Source organism: Martes martes (assembly GCF_963455335.1).
Source record: "Martes martes genome assembly, chromosome: 13".
In the NCBI taxonomy this organism is placed as follows: Eukaryota; Metazoa; Chordata; class Mammalia; order Carnivora; family Mustelidae; genus Martes; species Martes martes.
In genome coordinates, this window is record NC_137901.1 from 23576737 (window position 1) to 23597203 (window position 20467).

Genomic DNA, 20467 nt, shown 5'->3' on the forward strand with positions numbered 1-20467 from the left:
TCCAAATTATAAAAGGGCCAATTATAACTCAGTTTTTAAAATGTACATAAAATATCAAAAAAAGAAGGAAAAAAGCTACAAAGATGAATACCAAAGTGCTAAAGGTATGGGGTTTCTTCTGCTTTTTATTTTTATTTTCCAAATTTTCTACATTGAATTTTTTTCTTAGAACATTAAAAAACTTTTATGATTATCTTTGTTATATGAAGAAGATATATATATCTTTGTTATATGAATGTTATGTTCTTCATAGATTCCCATAACACATACTGCTACAGGATGCATAGTATCTGAAGAGATGGTACAAACATTAAATTATCTAATAGCAACTTAAGAGGAAGCAAGAATTTTTTAATCTGCCACTACAAAAGACACATAAAAACTCTCAGACAAGACTAACCTGAAGCCTCCCATCCAATGTTCTCTGTATGGTAACACATTTGCTAGGATGAGCTCCATTTGTAGTTATAGCTGTTATTAAAGAATCCAATTCATCTTTTTTCTCTTTCAGCTTCTTTACCAAACTTTCAATTGCTCTTTTTGCAAATGTTTCACTCTCTCCACCTTGTCTATGGCACATCAAACTATGGACAATGCTCAGACAGGCATCGTTACTTGTTGGTGTATTTGTAATAGACATATTGTCCATTTGTTAAAGTTATTTCTTTTAAATCAAATATGTCTCCAATTTGCGGAGAAATTTTGATCTTTTGGAGGCAGTGAAAAACAATGGCTAACGTCGCAAGGAAAACTATTAGGCATGTGGTATTCGGGAAAACCTAAAAAAAATGAGACATAGACATTAAAACACATTTCACAAAGTAGATTCAATTACTTGGGAAAAGATGGAAATGCTCCAGTTAAGTCAAAGATTCAATGCACATAATTTAAATTTGGTGCTTAGAGTTTTAAATAAATTAAAATGGTGCTACTTTTGATATTCCAAAAAATATTAAATCTAAATCTTCTTGTTACTCTATAAGCATGCTCAGTCAGGTCTCGTGGACTGAACTAGTCACCCTAAAGTTAAATCTTAACAGGACTTTCCAAAATGACTGCTAATGAAGACCAGCACTTAACAACTACTTAAACCTAAAAGTCTACCACGAATTCACATGAAAAATTTATCATCATCTGTTACAAAATGCCGTTTATAAGTCAAAAAACACCCATCTTTTTAAAGAGACCACTGACAACAATAAAAAGATGAACACAAATTTTTAAATGGACAAAGGACTTAATACCCATTTCTCCAAAGAATAGCCAATAAGCTATGAAAGACACTCAAACCTCATTTCTTATTAGGGAAATCAAAACCACAAGGAGACACTACTTTACATTCACTACATTAAATAAATCAAAAGAGTAGACAATAATAAGCATTGGTGAGGAAGTGGAGAAATGGAACCACCATCCACTGCTCGTGGGACTGCAAAATAGTATTGCCACTTTGAAAAGTAGTCTGAAAATTCCTCAAAATGTTAAACAGAGTTACTATATAACCCAGGAATTCCACTCTTGGCAATTCTACCCAGGATTACCGAAAACCTATGTCCACGCAAAAAAGTATATATAAATGTACATGGCAGTATCATTCATAATAGCCCAAAAGTACAGTACGAATGTCCATATACTGATGACTACATAAATGAGTATATCCATACAATGTAGTATTATTCAGTCATAAAAAAAGAATGAAGTACTGATACATGGTAAAACATGAATGAACCTGGAAAACATGCTAAGTGAATAAAGCCAGTACATCACAATGGGGTGCCTGGGTGGCTCAGTCAGTTCAGCATCTGCCTATGGCTCAGGTCATGACCTCAGGGTCCTGGGATTGAGCCCTGTGTCAGACTCCCTGCTCAGGGGGAAGTCCCTCTGCCTCCTCCCCCATGACCATGCTCCACCTTTGTCTAATAAATAAATAAAATCTTATGAAAAAAAAAAAAAACAGTCACAAAAGGCCACATGTTGTATAATCCCATTTATATGAATTATCATTATAGCCAAATGCATACAGAAAAAAGTAGGTCAGTGGTTGCCAGAGGCTAGGGAAAAGGGAAACAAGAAGTGACTGCTAATGGATATGGAGGTTCTTTGGGGGATAATGAAATGTTCTAAAATAGTGGTGATGGTTGCACAACTCTGCCACTATAGCGAAAACCACTGAATTATACATTTTTAAAGAGTGAATTTTAAAGTACATGAATTATATCTTAATAAAGTTATCATTAAAATAAGAGACCACTGAATTCCTCAAAAGATTTTACTTGTAAAAGCAATGACGTAAATTATTTTCAAAAGAAATCAAAACACAGAAAATAATATTAATGAAGAATCCATTCAATATGCACAAAACTAAAGTAACTTATCTAACCTTAAATCCCACATGGAATAAGAAAAGGCCATCAGCCTAAGAATAAATGCGATAAACCTGGAGTGGAGACTACATCTTCCGCTGAACTGTTTTTTATTTGTTTGGTGATGATATTGTATTCCATGTTTATTCTTTTATTTTCTTTTGCTATTTACTTGAATCATTAAAAATCTGTCCCCCACCAAGGTGCCTGGCTGGCTCATTTGCTAGAGCAAGCCACTCTTGATTTCAGGGTTTTGAGTTCAAGCCCCACAATGGCCACTGAGCTTACAAAAAAACAAAACCAACCAACCAAACAAAAACTAACTCATCAGTCTCTACCAAAGCCTGTTCCTCTTCTGATAACCTCTGCTCATGAAGCATTAATTCTACTCAATTACCCAGCATTGGACAGCTTGGTAAATCATCTCTGACCTACCTCTCTCATTCATTATCCTCACATTCTCTCACAAAGTTACATGATTTTCTACCTTAGTCATTTTGAGCAGTCTCCTCCTTCCTATTCTTCCTGATGCTGTTGTAGTTTTGAGCCACCATGGCATTTCTATCAATCACTTGGTACGTAATTCATGCTCCCCTCTACTGTTACCTATTTTACATAAATGCCTCTCTTCAACTAATTATAAGCCCAATGCAAAGAAGCAGTTTTCTTATACCTTTGAATAGTAAGCATTTGCCCACATTCAGTAAATACATGTTGAAGGAATAACCCAAGATCACCTGCCTGGGGTGGTGGGGGGGAGTTGGGAGTCAGAGATCTGGATTAGAATCCTAGCTCTCACACTAAGTAGTTGGACAAATTAAGTTAAACTCTCTGAACCTGGATTAAAAGGTGTATACAGAGCTCAAAGAAGAAAATCTACATGAAGTGCCTAGCACATAATGTTCAGTAAAAAGCAACTAAAAGGGCACCTGGCTGGCTCAGTTGACAGAACATGTAACTCTTTTATCTCAGGGTCATGAGTTCAAGCCCCAGGCTGGGCATGGAGCCTACTTTAAAAAATAAAAAGGAGGGGCACCTGGGTGGCTCAGTCCATTAAGCATCTGCCTTCGGCTTAGGTCATGATCCCATAGTCCTGTGATCAAGCTACGAATTAGGCTTCCTGCTCGGTGGAGAGCCTGCTTCTCCCTCTCCCTCTGCCTGCCACTCTGCCTACCTGTGCTCGCTCTCTGTCAAATAAATAAAATCTTTAAAAAAATAAAATGAAATGAAAAGGAAGCTATAGTCTGAGTACTAAAATGTTTAGTGTTTATAGTTTGGATACTAAAATTACTACCTTAAACGGAGCTTTTTTTACACATTCCTTCAGTGTTTATTCCAGATTCTTTTATATGGTTCTTACAGATAAAACAAAGCACTCTGAAAGCCCAGAAGTTTTTCTTAGTGTAATGTCACACGTATTATTACCAAACTCAAAGCACATGATTAAGGAAACAGGAATCAGATAGATAAAAAATAGAGTCTAAATCTGTTGACTGATATTTGAATTCCATATTCTTTATGTTGATCCCTCTTTCAGTTGAACAGTTGTTTTTCTAAAACACAGTGTGCATTTTTCTGTATGTCTCCTACTAAAACAAGTCAAAGAAAATTTAAAAGGGCAAGGACAGAAGTAAACAACTCATCCAAGGCTCACAACTCAAAGGCATATAGGAGCCTGGCAAATTATATAAATGAATAAAATGTGTCAGGTTTAAAGAAAAGTACTGAGGACCACAAGTGCACACCCATCTAAAATAGGTAGCCACTATTTACTTCTAGTGGAAGTGGCATGTGAAAATACTAGCCCACTGCTGCCAGATCTTCAATGCTCATTCGTGTATGAAATCTCATTTTTAAGTATCAGCAACTTATTTGTGGAGAAAGAGGAGGAAGGAAAAGGGAGAGAGAAAAGCCACTGGGTATGCCAAACAAAACACACCTTCAACTCAAATCTGGCCCAAGAGAACCACCAGTTTGAAATCTCTGAGTGCCAACCTCATAACAATTTTAATATCTAGACTGAAAGATCTATGGTACAGAGATTATACTTGTCTTACTCATCATATATGGCCAACTCCTAGGACGTGTAAGTGCTTTTTATTGTCAAATGAATATGTTTCTGTATGTGCTTTCAGATGCGTGTCCATGCTATTCCTTTTGCCTAAAACATCCAGTCTCATTTTATCTATCTGAGTAAGTCCTAGTTACCCTTCAAAATGCAGCTTAAATGTCTCTCCCCTAATCCTGGAGAATGACTTTCCTGGTGTGTTTACTTTATATTCCCTGGCATGTTAATTACGCCCTCCCTCAAATTTAAAACACACCCCAATTACAACTCAACACATTATAGTTATTTGATTAGGTATTTGTCTCATACTCTGTTGCCACAAATCCAGAAGTTCAAGAAAACAGCAAAACTTTTTCACCTTAGAAATTCCCAGCACCATGCACAGTTCCTGATATATACCAGGCAAACACAGACTGACTAGCTTTTTTATTCTGTGGCATTTCCTTGCAACAAATTTTAAAGACTATAAATACTTTTGTTGTTGAATTCATTTCTGATACTACTTTCCAAAAGATTTATGCTAATTTAAAATGTAATTACAGTGTTTGAGTGTAACTATTTCACCACACTCAGATGTTACCATCCCTAAAACTTAAGCTATATGGGGGCCTAAAGCTTTAATTGCACATTTCTTTGAAAACTGATAAAACTGTCTTCACTTGGCACCTGAGTGGCTCAGTTGGTTGAGCGACCACATACAGCGCAGGGCATGATCCCAGGGTCCTGGAACCAAGTCCCATATCGGGTTCCCCCTGCTCTTCGGGGAACCTGCTTCCCCCTCTCTCTCTGTCTGCCACTGCCCCTGCTTGTGCTCACTCTTTCTGTGTCAAATAAAAAAATAAAATTTTTAAAAATAAAAAAATCCTCACTTCCTCAAACACCACATTCTTTCTTGATTTTATGCCTGTTCTACTCCTATGACAAGTGCCTAAAACATAAAGTTCCCTGCATAAAAAATAATACCAACAGGGGCATATAGATGTTTTCCTACACTAAACAGCTCTAGATAATAATTTTTTAAGAGTGGTATGCAATGACAGAGTTGCCTCGGTGGCTCAGTAGGTCAAGCGTCTGACTTCAACTCAGGTCATGATCTTGGGGTCCTGGGATCCAGCTCAGAATGAGGCTCATCAGGCTCCCCACTCAGTGGGGAGTCTGCTTCTCCCTCTCCTTCCACCCTTCCCATTCCCCAGTTTGTGCTCTCGCTCTCAAATAAAATCTTAAAAAAAAAAAAAGAGTAGTATGCAATGATACACGAAAGTACTAGAATGGTATAAATAAATTTGAGTTCTGATGAAAACTCTAGCAGTATGATAGGGCAAGTTAAAATGTCTTTCAATTCTCTCTGTAAAACGGGAACAAACTCTTGCCTTGCCAACTTTACAGATTCTCTATGGTAAACAAATTGCAACACTGTACAAAAAGCAATCTGGGAACCATAATTGACCAATTCAACAAATACTGTATCTACTAGTATGTGCAAAGCACTCCAGAGACAAAAAACAAGTAGCACGTAATCAGAAAGTGGTTCTCAACTCTATCAGACAAACATCCCATTTTTGTAACAAATAATTTATACTACCCCCCTTAGCCATCCTGAAACAAAGTTCTAACATACGTACATATACTTTTTAAATTTAACAATGCCTTAATTGTAACATAAAGAAGAAAAAGATTAATATATAATAAAGTGTGCATTTCAATAAAAATGCCCAGGCATGGGGCACCTGGGTGGCTCAGTCAGTTAAGTGTCCAACTCTTGATTTCAGCTCGTGTCTTAATCTCAGGGTCATGAGTTCAAGCCCTACAATGGAGCATACTTAAAAAAAGTTGTTCAGGCATGATATTTGCACTTAGTGTAGAATCATCGTAATTATGACAGCTTAATTATGACAAATTCAGACCTTCTGAGACAGGTGTGTTGTTCTGGCAACTCAAAGAGCACAATGGCACTGCAGATGATGACATGGATTTCCCCAAACACTGAATTCTTAACAAAATTCCAAATAACTTCAATTTAAGAAAAAGAATTAAGAGAAACTTAATTCCTGAAAAAATGAGTATATATTAAGATGGGAGTTAGGGGCATCTGTGTGGCTCAGTTGGTTGGGTGTTTGCCTTCAGCTCAGGTCATAATCCTTGGGTCTTGAGATAGAGCCCCACATGAAGCTCCCTGCTTAGCGGGGAGTCTGCTTCTCCCTCTCCCTCTGCCCTTGCCCCTGCTTGTGGTCTCTCTTTCTCAAATAAATGGATAAAATCTTTATTAAAAAAAAAAAAGATGGAGTTGGATAATTAACTACATATTAACCTTCTACATGAATTTCTGGGGCATGTGAAAGTGTTAGGGGATGCATGGTAATTCTTCACAGTCCCTCACATTATAGGATGGCATCCCTTGCCCCCCATCTACCAATGCTTCTCTAATTTCCACAACATCCCTTACAGTAAAGTACTTACTCCACTGAGAACCACCAATCTAGAAGATCCAAACCTACTACTATACTAAGTAAGAGATGAGAATAGAAGTGGCTATTAAAATGATTTGGGACTATAAATGAGAAAGGATGGGAAGTCCATAGGTAAGATAAGTCTTACCATGGTTTAGCAATAAGGCTAGGCTATGCTACATTGCAGCAACAACCAAACACAAAAATATCAGTAGCTTAAAACAAAGATTTCCTTAAAAAAAAAAAAAAAGATTTCCTGCATAAGCTAACCTATCACTCCATCACAGATAAACGGATCACTGCTCACTATCACCTTTCAAGAATTAGGCTAAGGCTCCATCACTACATACATCCTCAAATGGCTGGGGAAAAGACAGGATAACTCATGCACTGTCTCTTAAAGTCTCACTTCTGCTCACATTTGATTGGCCAACGTCATATGGCCACGCCACAGTGGTTCTCAACCAGGAATACTCTGTCTCTCAGGGGACTTTAGCAATATCTGAAGACATTTTTGCTTGTCACAATTGGAATGGGAGGTGGGAAGCAGAGAACTACTGGTATCACGTAGTAAAGGCCAGAGCTGCTTCTAAACGTCCTGCAATGCACAGGACCACACCCTGTGACAAAAATTTAGTCAGCCCAAAATGTCAGTAGTGCTGAAACTGAGATATCCTGAGCTATGCTTAAATTAATGTGGGGAAGGCAGATAGAGAAGTGCAGAGAGCCATAAGAATACTGGTGGAATAATACTAGTAACTACCACATGTGAATAAGAATTTGCCAGGCTGAAGGAAAATCAGGAAAAGCAGAGGGATGAGTGCAGATTTTCTCTAGAGTAGGTTCATCACAGGAAAAAGGAAGGAAAAGTGGCGTTAGATTTGCATTACAAAGAAAACTGTAATTGAAAGCATGGAGAATAACTCCGGAAAGGGAAACAAAACTGGTAAGGCAACAGTGATCAGAAAAGTGATAGGGTCTAGATGAGGGATATGGGCAATGGAAACAAAGGGGGAATCAATATCTCTAAGTAGAACAGACTAGGTTTTTTTTTAATCAACTAAGTATAAGAGATGAAAAGAAGGGACAGTCAAAGAGGACCTATTTCACAGTTAACTGAATGATGAAGAAAAATAAAAGATTTTATTTTTTTAATCTTTAAAGATTTTTATTTATTTATTTGACAGAGAGAGAGATCACAAGTAGGCAGAGAGGCAGGCAGAGAGAGAGGGGGAAGCAGGCTCCCTGCTGAGCAGAGAGCCCGATGTATGGCTCGATCCCAGGACCCTGAGATCATGACCTGAGCTGAAAGCAGAGGCCTAACCCACCGAGCCACCCAGGTGCCCCAAGAATAGAAGATTTTAAAGGGTTAAGTAACATATTCAGTTTTAAATATACTGAGTTTGACAAGCTCAGTAGAAAAGTTAAGCCTGGGGGTTGCTAGGGGGAGGGGGGTAGGGAGAGGGTGGTTGGGTTATGGACATTGGGGAGGGTATGTGCTATGGTGAGTGCTGTGAAGTGTGTAAACCTGGCAATTCACAGACCTGTACCCCTGGGGCTAATAATACATTATATGTTAATAAATAATAAAAAATTTTTAAAAAAGAAAAGTCTATTCAAAAGTCTCTAAAATACAGGTATTATGTAAAGATAGAACAAACCATCCTATGGTGACAGGGGTAATAGAAGGCAAAAAGTTAGCAAAAGGACAGAGGTTCATACTTTTATCTGTCTACCTATTGTGTGTTTTGTCTCTAGCCTTGCTATTAATCATAAGCTATTGCCTATTACTAACCACAGGTCTAAAAGGCACTCCACGGACTACAAAGTCAGATAACCAGGCTAATTAAGATACTCCCTAAATTGGGGGTGCCTGGGTGGCATAGTTGGTTAAGCTTCCAACTCTTGGTTTCGACTCAGGTTGTGATCTCAGGACTGAGATCAAGCCCCACCAAGGGCTCTGCACTCAGCAAGGAGTCTGCTTGGGAGTCTCCCTCTCCCTCTGCTCCTCCCCTCTGTATGCGCAGGTGCATGCATGCCTGCTCTCACTCATAAATAAATAAATAAACAAACTCTCTAAAATCAAAAAAGTTGAGTGCTTGGCCTGAGAGATTCTCATGGGAATTCATAAACTTTAGTTAAAGAATGTTGACTTTTGGGACGCCTGGGTGGCTCACCGGGTTAAAGCTTCTGCTTTCGGCTCAGGTCATGATCCCAGGGTCCTGGGATCGAGCCTCACATCAGGCTCTCTGCTCAACAGGGAGCCTGCTTCCCTTCCTCTCTCTCTGCCTGCCTCTCTGCCTACTTGTGATCTTTGTCTGTCAAATAAATAAATAAAATCTTAAAAAAAAAAAAAAGAATGTTGACTTTTATTTCTCAGATGTCTGTTTACTTTTGAATTACTGGCAGTATTATATATGCAAAACAAAATATACAAGTATATTTTCTAGAAGTTATAGGTATTTTGGTCAATGCAATAGACTACTTAATATGGGACTATGAGATAAATGCTTACGTTTAACATGGAAGAAAAAAAAAAAACTTGGCCCAGTGAAATATCATTAGAAAGAAATTCTCAGTATAGACAGTCTAGGCTTATAAGCAGAAAACAAAAAGGTGTGCAGGCTTATTTCAACTGCCTATAGCAGAAGTTACAGCCTAGATTCTAAACAGAGGAAGGTCTGAAAATTGGGGTTCCTTAAACTGAGAGTAACTGGAAAAGCACTCCCAAGAGTACAAAGGATTAGGTACACAGGTATTAATGATTATAAAATCTGAGATGCGAATGATACAATCAAACAGAAAGAACGTTTTTTGTTACAACTTTTAAGATGAACTGCAAGACACAAATTTAGAGATGTGCTTCTTGTTCACCCATAGGTCTTAGGTAAATGTGATATTGGTGTACCAGGCTTCAGCTTTAAAAATCTTATTTAAACATTAACTTTGTAACTAGACTTTCTCTGGGGATAATTTTGTCATGTATAAAAATATCAAATCACCATGATGCACACCTGAAACTAACAGGATATTGTATGTCAGTTATACCTCAATCAAAAAAAAAAAAAGCAAAAGAAAGGACGGAAAAGAAAAGAAAAGAGTCTGATGGGGTGCCTGTGTGGCTCAGTTGGTTAAGCATCTGCCTCTGGCTCAGGTCATGATCTCAGGGACCTGGGATCAAGCTCACACATGGGGCTCCCTGCTCAGCAGGGAGTCTGCTTCTCCCTCTCCCTCTGCCTGCAGCTCTCCCTGCTTGTGCATGCATCCTCTCTCTCTCTGTCAAATAGATAAATAAAATCTTACAAAAAAAAAAAAAAAAAAAAGGGCAAAGCCAAATCAAAGAGTCCTGATGATACTGGCTGGTTGTGACCAGGATCCAGCACTCTGAGGCCAGCTCTATTTTCAGACGAAGACAATAAATTCCCCTTTTGACAAGTTTGACTGCTACATGTTTCCCAGTACATAATTACTAAACAAAAATTAAATTAAAATTCTCAGAAATAACAATGATATAATACAAACCACATAAAAAGTGGAACCAATCAGTAATCTAGTCAGTAATGCAGGTAATTAGTTACTTTAAAATAGCAGTTGTCACTCTCTGGTCTCAGGTTCCTTTATTTACATTCCTAATTACTGAGATTCCAAATAGCTTTTGTTTATGTTCTAAAACTAAAAGGTATTTAAATATGTATTTCATTAAATTATTTTAAAATAATAAGAAATCCAGTATCTGTTAATATAATTAATGTTTTATGAAAAAATAACTACTTCCCAAAACAGACAAAAATATTAGTATTCAGAGTTACACTGTTTTCCATTTTTGCTAATTTCTTTAATGTCTAACTTAAAAGAAGACATCTGGATTCTCATATTTGTTTCTGGATTCAATCTGTTCTGATATATTGTTTCGGTTAAAGTACATGAAGAAAATGTGCCTCACATACATACACACTTGGAAAAGACAGAAGTATTTTAGTGGCCTTTTTAGATAATCATGGTTATTCATCTTTTACTCAACACAAAAATGCAACAAATGGCAATCCTTAAAGGTTAGCTACAATGTAGAATCTGAAACTGTATCAATGAACTTCTTGGCTCTGTTACATTAAGATCCATTGGTGTACATTGTACTCTGAATGGATCTCCTGCCCACGCATGATCTTGTAATATCATGCATTCGTCTCTGAAAAAACTGGTTCTTTGGGGGTGCCTGGGTGGCTCAGTGGATTGAGCCTCTGCCTTCGGCTCAGGTCATGATCTCAGGGTCCTGGGATCGAGCCCCGTGTCAGGCTCTCTGCTCAGCGAGGAGCCTGCTTCTCCCTCTCTCTCTCTCTGCCTACTTGTGATCTCTGTGTCAAATGAATAACGAAAATCTTAAAAAAAAAAAAAAAAAAAAAAAGAGTCTGCCTTCCACTGAGGTCATAATCTCAGGGTTCTGGGATCAAGCCCCACATCTGGCTCCATGCTCACTGGGGAGCCTGCTTCTCCCTCTACCCGTTTTTCCCCCTGCTTGTGATCTCTCTTTCTCTCTGTCAAATACATAAATAAAATCTTAAAAAAAAAAAAAACTGGTTCAATGAATTATAAAGATCTTCCAAATGCTGACACATTTCCTTACACAATATATAATTTTTAAAAATCACATTCATTAATATCACCACCAATGTCATCAGTAAAGTCTTTAAGTATTACGCAGCTGGCCAGCCCATGTGGAAGACACAAATTTTCAAATCTAAAATTTTCACTTGAAAGATATTTTATCATTAGCAACAACTAGTTACTCTCCCTGAGTGTCAGGCCCACTTCACTAGTTTTCAAGAAAATACCTGACAAATATCCAAGTCTAAGTAACTACAATTCTTTTAAGTAAAAATAAGAGAGATTCCACTTAAAAAAGCAGCTAATTTACCTTACAGTTCAACCACACAAGTACAATTCCTAGAGATGAACCTTGTACTTGGATGTGCACAAGAACTTTATGCACACTTCCATTTAATCGCACTGAGTATTAAAAAGATATGCACTCCAGGGCAGAGATTTTAAAAATAAAACTTTTTATTGCTTCACCAGAGATACTCTAAAGTGAAACATTTTTTCAAATGCTTAACATGTTCTGGCTGTGAAGAACACAGTAAAGATTCATACAGTTTGATGCCACTGCCTTGATTCATGCGAAGATGCCAGCGGTTTATCACCCACCACTGCTTCTTCACCATCAGTGCACATGTCAACACAGAAAACAGCACGTAACATGTTTTATTATGAAAACAATTTTGACTTCATGAATCTCCTAAAAGAATAGGGTCATGGGGACCCCAGGAGTCTGTGGACTACACTTTGGGAAACACTATTTTAAAAAACTGAAAATTAAGGTGAATTATAATAAACTGAAAAACACATGTCATAAAACCTCTGAAACAAAGGAAACTATCAATTCATCTACCTTATTCTTTCAAAAGCGGTGTTTCAGAGTCCCTGCAGGTTAGCCCAGTCCTACTAACTATAAATCAAGAGTGGGGCCCCATCCAAAAAGGACTCTAGGAGTCTGAGGGGCTGTCAGTTTTACAAAGCACTGATCTAGTTTATACTAGTCTACACATTTTACTTTACAAATTACCAAAAAGATAATGAAACAAATTGCAGTATCATGAATATATCCAAGTGATTAAAAAACTAATTGCACAGGAGTCATGTCATTTTTCTTTACTATTAACTAACTGCCTAATTTCAACATCTATACACATAAAATTCTTCCTTTAATTTTAGTGGGGCATATCTACAACACAAATGTACCTAGTGTGTTTACATACAATGATACCTGGTTCATCTTACTCCATTAAGTATTATTTCTGGTCATCCCTTCATCAGATGACTGAATTATTACAATGATAAGCATCTGTTAATATACGCTCTAGAATTCACTAGCAAATACTACTGATAAATATCCTTAATTGAGTTTTACATTTAGAAACACGTTTTGACTTGAAAAAGATCTGAATTCATCCACATTAAAATAAAGAAATCATACCTTACTACAAAAGACAAATATTCAGTAGCAGTCCTTAAAAAAAAAAAAAAAAAAGGTAAGTAAATTTTCCAGTGCATCAATGACTGCAAAATAAAGCCTGTCACATATCAAAGCAAAGCAATAAGGATAAAATATCTAAAGCCTTTAAGATCAAGAAGTACTTATTATTTTTTTAATTATACAGATTCCCATGCCTCCTCCACTCAATTCCCATTCTGAATCTGTATGTGTGTTGGAATTGAGCGTGAGAAGAGAAAAATAATTTTTAAAAAATATAGCTCTTCCAGAGATGAAGACGCACCTACTCCTCAACCAGCACTTAGGAACCACTAAGGTGATGTAAATGGAGAACTGAATATGCCCACCTTAGATGATTTCTATAGAAATGCTAACTAGTTGGGCTTGCTGAGCAACTGTCTCACAGCACACAACTTAACTCCTGACAGCAAAAGTTAAATAAATGCAAACTTGCCTCTCACGAACCAGTGAAGTGACCAGTTAACTGATGTCTAGAAAATTTGCAGTTTCTGACCAGATTAACCCCCCTTGAATACCAAATTCCACTGGGAGTTTAGATGCTAATTTTGGCACCTAAACAAAGTCCTAAGTCTCTAAAAGCAGACCAAATAAACATTTTAGAGTACTTTAAGAAAAAGATCAACTTCCTATTTAGAATAGTAACGCTATACCAACTTCTTATCATGGGAAATACAAGTCCCTAAAACTTGCTACCAGACATTTCAAATGATTTGAAGAAAATGAACAAAGAAGAGAAAAGAAGGGAAAGAGGGACAAACGAAGGGACAAATACTGATGCAAAATAAAAGGGGCAATACCTTCAAGAGACCCATTAAGTTAGATGTGAGATGATTACACAGTACATACGTTTATCATTGTATTAAAGGATGGAAAGCTAACACAAGTGAAACAGTTCAAAATATAAAGTTAGAGGACCCTAATAACTAAGCCACCTCCAACTCTAATCTTGCTGTACCCCAGGCCAACTGAATCAATTTTGGAAGGTGGGATCCAGCCACCAGTATTTTGCAAAGCTCCCCAGAAGATTTCAAAATGCATCTAAGGTTGAGAACCTTGGGAGTAAAGAGGCAATAAAAAGATGAACCCCACACAGTTCCAAGTTCTCCAAAGCACAAACAATTCTCATTTCAAATAATATAGTTTTTGAGCTTAAATGTATTTGCAATTATCACCAACTTCAAATTAAGATGTTATAACAGACAGGGGCACCTGGGTGGCTCAGTGGATTAAGTCTACACATTTCTGCCTTCGGCTCTGGTCATGATCTCAGGCTCCTGGGATGGAGCTCCCCACCTCCCCCGCATAAGGCTCTCTGCTCAGCAGGGAGTGTGATTCCTGCCCACCCACGCACCCCCACGCCCCTGCCTGCCTCTATGCCTACTTGTGATCTCTCTCTCTGTCAAATAAATAAAATGCTTAAAAAAAAAATAAGATGTTAGACAATCTTTACAACCAGTCTTTGCTATCTATCTGACCTATGATATAATTTCCAGTTGCAAATAATCCAGACTTAAAATTACAAGATCCTGACCACCTATCATCTTAGTTTTACATAAGTAAGCACTACCCTAGTTTCTATCCACTCACATGGTTAAAACAAATTTTCCTGGATGCCGACCACACCACAAAATAATGTCAAGGTGACACAACCTAAAATACCTTGTTCCTGAGAAACTGGAATTCAGCCACACTTCCCATCACCAAAATTACACATTTCAAAATGAGAAAAAAATCCAGAAATGCTAAATCGGACTCATTACCAAGCAGATGTTTTGTCATATTATGATGCAAACAGTATCATACTGAAAGTTGCTCAAATGAATATCTACACATATCTGTTAACTGTTTGAATTTTTTAAACAATAAAATCTTCATCAACTGTTGAGTAAAAAGCCCAAAATTTGATAATTTAACAAAATTATAGCCTGTGTTATGGTTATCCAAGTCCTTTAACTTTGATTTAGTGTAGAAAATAATGAAATCAATGAAACTGTTCTAGTCATGTTAGTTTTACACATGATTAAGCATCACTTCAGTCAACCTCTAATCACTTAAGCAAAGCAAAAATTTCTGCCTAACTACACAATCTTCTAGAAAAAAAGGAAATCAAAACATGTACAATGAGCACTGAAATGGTCAACTAAGATTTTAAAGACCCATTCACTCTAAAAACCACTGAATGAAAACTGAAAAAAAAGTTAGGCATGAGCTAGAGGTGGACAATGTAGAACTAAGTTTAAACATAAGAAAAATAACGTACTCACCAAAATAGGCAAAATTTTAGATAAGACAAATTACACATTTTAAATGTAATGAACAAGGCAGATCCTGCAGGGTTAACTGCCCTAGTAGAGGCCTCAGCAATTTACAGCTCAATGAGAATAGTGTCTAATGATGTTACTTTAACACCAGTTCAATCAGGGGAAAAAAAAAAAAACAAAAACCCAGCTTCCAAGCCAGAGAGGTACACTGTGACTGGGCAGCATAAATGAGTTTAATGCTTGCTCTTTAATTTGGGGGTGGGGGGAGAGACACCTACAGGGGAATGCAGAAAAAATTCACACACAAAGAAACAGCTCAACTAAAATGTAGCTTAAGAAAGTGAAGCATACATAATTTTTAGAAATAAGATTTGCTGCTTCATAGTATAAGCAGAATTGCTTCAAGCAGCAAAGTCATCAGAAAGGCCAACGATCCATATAAAAAATATTCTAAAAATTTCAAATTCACTTTCTCAGCCCAAATTTTCATTAAATCTGCAACTGATTTGCAGTTCTTTCCTAAGCTCAAGATTTACAATGATGGCACTTAGCTAAACAGAGAAGCTTCTACTTAGGCACTCCCACTTCAGAAACAAAACAAAACAACAAAAAAAATTAAGATGTAATATCTCTTTAAAGCAACCTCACCCAAAAACCTGGAAAGCAAAGAAAAAGCCACTTCTATTAAAAGAGTCACAAAATGTTTTATCAATTTTCTCTAGAAAGGCTTTTAGTTTTAATTGTAACAACATAAACCTACATAATTCATTATCACCTTTAGACCTAAAAATACTGCAAATCCTAAATGCTTAGTCTGCCTGTATTACTCTGTTCTGTAACAAGTCCTTTTAAGAAAACAAAATCGTAACTTATGAAACATTAGCAGAATATATTTTAAAATGTTAATTGTATCAATCATTTACAACTTGAAATGTCATATACTAAGCACATCAGAACTTTTCAAGAAGGAAAATAAGAAGTCCTTAGCAGAAAAAGAAAAGTTACACATTAGGACTAACTATGCTATATTTCAACTGAAATATATTTAGTCTCTGTATAACAAGGCAAAGGCAATTTATGAAATCCACAATAAAATTTATCCCAATGCAATGTTCTAAATCTGATTACTTTTTGAAAATATGCATTTTTTTTAAATATGCATTTCTTTATTCTCTCTTAAGACTACATGGTCTCTTCCAACAAAAATACTGAACCTACTTTTTAAAAGTCACATAACCGAACTGCTATCAAGACTAAAAAGATGCTAATTCTGGCAAAAGTCAAAGGTTGTTAACAAAAATTAGCCAGTATTACATGCCTTTAGAAAATTAATTCGGACTAATTAAAATGATTCCACATTGTCTTGTATTTATAATTCCGGAATAACCGGCAATTTCACCCTCACGTGTGGTGCAAAAATTAAAGGCATTAAGAAACTAAATTCAAAATAATTAGAAATAAATATGTTCATTAAAAAAAAAATTTGCTGGGGTTTTCAAGGGGGAAAATAGCTATCAATCACCAACAGAGTTTTTAAAAACCTACGTATACCCGCAAAGAAATCATTCAAGTTAACCACACACACCCATTTCTTTGAAAATCTTGCCTGAGAAATTACAACCCCAGTTTGGGGCATGTGATGGAGCCACCGCCCTACATCCTACACCAATTTCACGCTCAGTACTTGTAGTCCCAGCAATAAGATAAACTGTGTCTTTATTTTTTATTAGGGGTGGGGTGGGGTTGGGGGTGGCGGTCAGTTAGGTGCTGAGGCCGCTTCCCGCATACCGCCATCACCCACAATACTCAAAAAGTAAACAAATCAAAGCCAGAAACAAAAACTGGAATGACACAACCATGAAGGGAAAGTAAAGGACAAAGAGAAAACAAAAATTTCCTTGAGAAAAGAAAAGACGGCAGGCCATTTACAACTTTCATTTATACCCAAGGCGACACACTCCAGCCTACCCAGCGCGTTCGGCTGGGGCGGACAGTGAAACTACTCAAGAACAACAAAGAGAAGCGGCGGCCGCGGCAGGAGTCCCGGTCCGAGTTCAACTTGATTCTGCCACACACCGCAAGGGGAGTTCGGGGCCGGAGGACCGAGCCCGGAGCCCGAGGGACGCGGGGACGCGGGGACGCGAGGCGCCGCGGCCCCGCCGGCCCGGCCCGTCAGGGGGGCCGCTCTCGCTCTCCCGGCGCACCCGGCGCACCCGCCGCCCTCCCGCTCGCTCCCCGCCGCCGCCGCCGCCGCCGGGAGCCCGCCCCGGGGCGGGGAAGCCGCGGGCGGGGTGCGCGGGCCCGGCCGGGGGAAGGGGAGGGGACATGGCGCGTTACCTGGGCTCGGGCGATGGCGAGGAGTGTCCGCTCTCCCGCCGCCGCTCGTCCGCGGAGGCGCCGGGCCCGTCGCTCCCCCGGCTGCCCGGAGCGCTCCTCGGCCCCCGCCCCGCCGCGTCCGGGCCAGGCCGCCCCTCCTCGGCGCCGCGCCGCTGCCTGCGCGGGCCGCCTCGAGCTCCCGGGCCGCCCCGCGGCGGGGTGCCTCTCTCACGGGGCGCCCGGCTCCCCTCACCCGCTCCCGCCCCCTGAGCGGCTGTGGAGTTGAGGGGAGGGCGGGAAGGGCCTTCAGAGGAGAGCGGGCGGGCGCGAACGCGGGCTCCGCCACCCGAGCCGCTCCGTTACCGCAGCGGCGACGACGACCAGGGCCGTGTTGTTGCTGCCAACTTGTCGAGAGGACACTGAGCATGCGCGCACGGAGACCACATCCGGGTAATTTCAGGGTTTGGCCCTTTTTCCCCCCGCAGCTTTCCTTTCTCCCTGCTGCCCCCGCCTCCCGCCCGGAGTGACGGGAGGGTCGCTCTGCGCCTGCGCCCGTGAGGCAGCACCAGTCGGCTGGCTGCCCAGAGTCCCGTTCTGGGCTCCGGCCCTGGCTGAGGGCGCTGCCCCACACGGGGCTTGCTTGGAGGGAGTTCATCAGAAAAATTGGCATCCCTTTGCAGAAAAGTACTCAAGCAGCGCGGGAGAGCTCGGAGTAGAGTGGGCGTCCAGTAAGTGTTTATAAATAGCGATCAGCCGGCCCTTCTGTTTTGAGACCTGCGGGCACAAAAATTAGACTTGGACAGCCAGCTCCGGGGTGAAGGTGGTTGTAGCGGTTCACTTTGGAAAGAAACTGGCGACGACCGAACCTTCCGTTTCCACCAGCCCTGGATCACTAGATCCGAAAGTGTTTAAACTTGCCAAATCCCTTTTGGTCTTAAGGGATGCACAGGAGAGTCGAGGAATCACACATTTGAGAATCTGGTCAGGTATTAGGAGAAGTGAGTAGAAGAGATTTCGGTGGAACCTCAAAGTTGAACGGGACCTTCAAGGACCTACAACACACCTGTTAACTAGATTACCTGTTGGGTAGGGAAAAGCATAAACTCTGCTTTTGAATTAATACTCTATTTGAAAGTTTTCCAAGATGCATGAATTTCTTTTATATTTAAAAAGTTTCAGAAAGCACATACTAATTATATAATTTTAAAATTTTTATTTTATTTTTTGCTACCACCTAGAAAATACTTCCATTCAGGGGTCACATGAAAACTAAATACTGGGGAGTTCTAAAATCATTTCTTAAGTCTCTTCACCCTCCTACCTTTTACACACAGTGTCCTACCCCCTACCCTATTTCCATGCTGTCTTCCCTACCATCACATCCTGTGCTCTTACCTCTTCTGCTAGAAAACCTCTACAACTGTCATCTTCAATGGTCCTTACTCCTGGGGTTCAGGAAGACTTTACAAGACTAGTTTTAAGGTAATTCATTTACAGATCCTCCCCTGCTATATATACTATTTAATAAAATTTGTTCAGCTTGAGAAATCTCCTGAGGACAGAGCATCCCCTTTCAAAACTGTCCCACCTGACGGAACAAAGTAAAACTCTCACCCATTACTTAAGGTGCATCATCAACTCAAGATGTTTTTGGTTGTTTTGTTTCGTTTTGTTTTGTTTAGGGAGAGAGTGCTGGTAGGGAAGGAGCAGAGGGAGAGGAAGAAGGAGAATCCCAAGCAGACTCCGTGCTGAGAGCTGAGTCTGATGAGGAGCTCAAACCCACAACCCTGAGATCATGACCTGAGCCCAAATCAAGAGCCCAACACTCAACTGACGGAGTCACCCAGGCACCCCAACCCAAGATGTAAAACCTCCAGGGCAATTCAAAGGGACAATTCAGAAATTGGTGTTGTGATGAGAAAGTGAATGACCTGAATGAATGGGTTATAAATTCTTTCCCAAGTCAGGCTGTTTCCATTTCTTTGCTATCGACATAATTGAAGGAAGTTCTAAGCAGGTGATTTGGTAATAGATTAACATGTGGTTCCTGGGCAGTATACCTCATAAGGAGTTAAAAGTAACATCGCTCTAGGGGCACCTGGGTGACTCGGTTGAGCATCTGACTCTTGATCTCAGCTCAGGTCTTGATCTCAGGATCGTGAATTCAAGCCCCGTTTTGGGCTCTGCACTGGGTGTGTGTGGAGCTAATAGTAACATCGCTGTAACTAACCTTCTTCCATTCTCATCTGTGTTAGTTATTACTGTATAACAATTTAACCACAAACTTAGCAGCTTAGGGGCGCCTGGGTGGCTCAGTGGGTTAAAGCCTCTGCCTTCAGCTCAGGTCATGATCCCAGGGTCCTGGGATGGAGCCCCGCATTGGGCTCCCTGCTCAGCAGGGAGCCTGCTTCCTCTCTCTCTTTCTGCCTGCCTCTCTGCCTACTTGTGATCTCTGTCTGTCAATAAGAAAATAAAAAACCTTAAAAAAAAAAAGAAAGAAAAAAACTTAGCAGCTTAAAACAACACACATTTGTTAGTTCATGGTTTCTATGGGTCAGGAGTTTAAGCAGGGCTTAGCTGGGTCCTTTGCAAGATCACATAATAAAGCTTGACTGGGAGAGGATGCACTTCCAAACTGTTCTTGGCAGCATTCAGTTACCTGCTGGCTGTAGGACTGAAGGCCTTGGCCCCTTGCTCACTGTCAGCTGGAGGTCCCTTCAGTTCTTTGTCATGTGGCGCTCTCTGTAGGGAAGCTTACAATATGGCAGCTTGCTTCTTCAAAGCCAGCAAGGGGGAGCATCTCAGTGTAAGACGCTGGTAACAACCTTCTGTAATATAATCATGTATGCCTTGTCACATACATCCTGTCAGCTTTGCCATACTCTGCTGGCCAGAAGCAAATCACAAGTCCCACTCTCACCTCGCTTAAGGGAAGGAGACCA

General features: G+C 39.7%; 2 protein-coding genes across 2 annotated transcripts in view; both read right to left on the minus strand.

Moving 5' to 3' along the window:
- Positions 1-2317, minus strand: part of SMAD4 (SMAD family member 4) — a 36278-nt gene extending 33961 nt beyond the window's left edge. The window contains exon 1 of the mRNA XM_080821736.1: positions 401-2317. Coding sequence (XP_080677862.1) covers positions 401-649 — 249 coding nt within the window. The 5' untranslated portion in view covers positions 650-2317. The remainder of the gene's footprint in view (positions 1-400) is intronic.
- LOC308354240 (uncharacterized protein) lies at positions 644-18195 on the minus strand (the record flags this gene model as incomplete). Its single annotated transcript, XM_080821603.1, has 2 exons — positions 644-779; positions 17547-18195. The coding sequence occupies 2 exons, from the start codon at positions 18193-18195 to the stop codon at positions 673-675; spliced, it is 756 nt and encodes a 251-aa protein (XP_080677729.1). The 3' UTR covers positions 644-672.
- Between the last annotated feature and the right edge of the window lie 2272 nt (positions 18196-20467).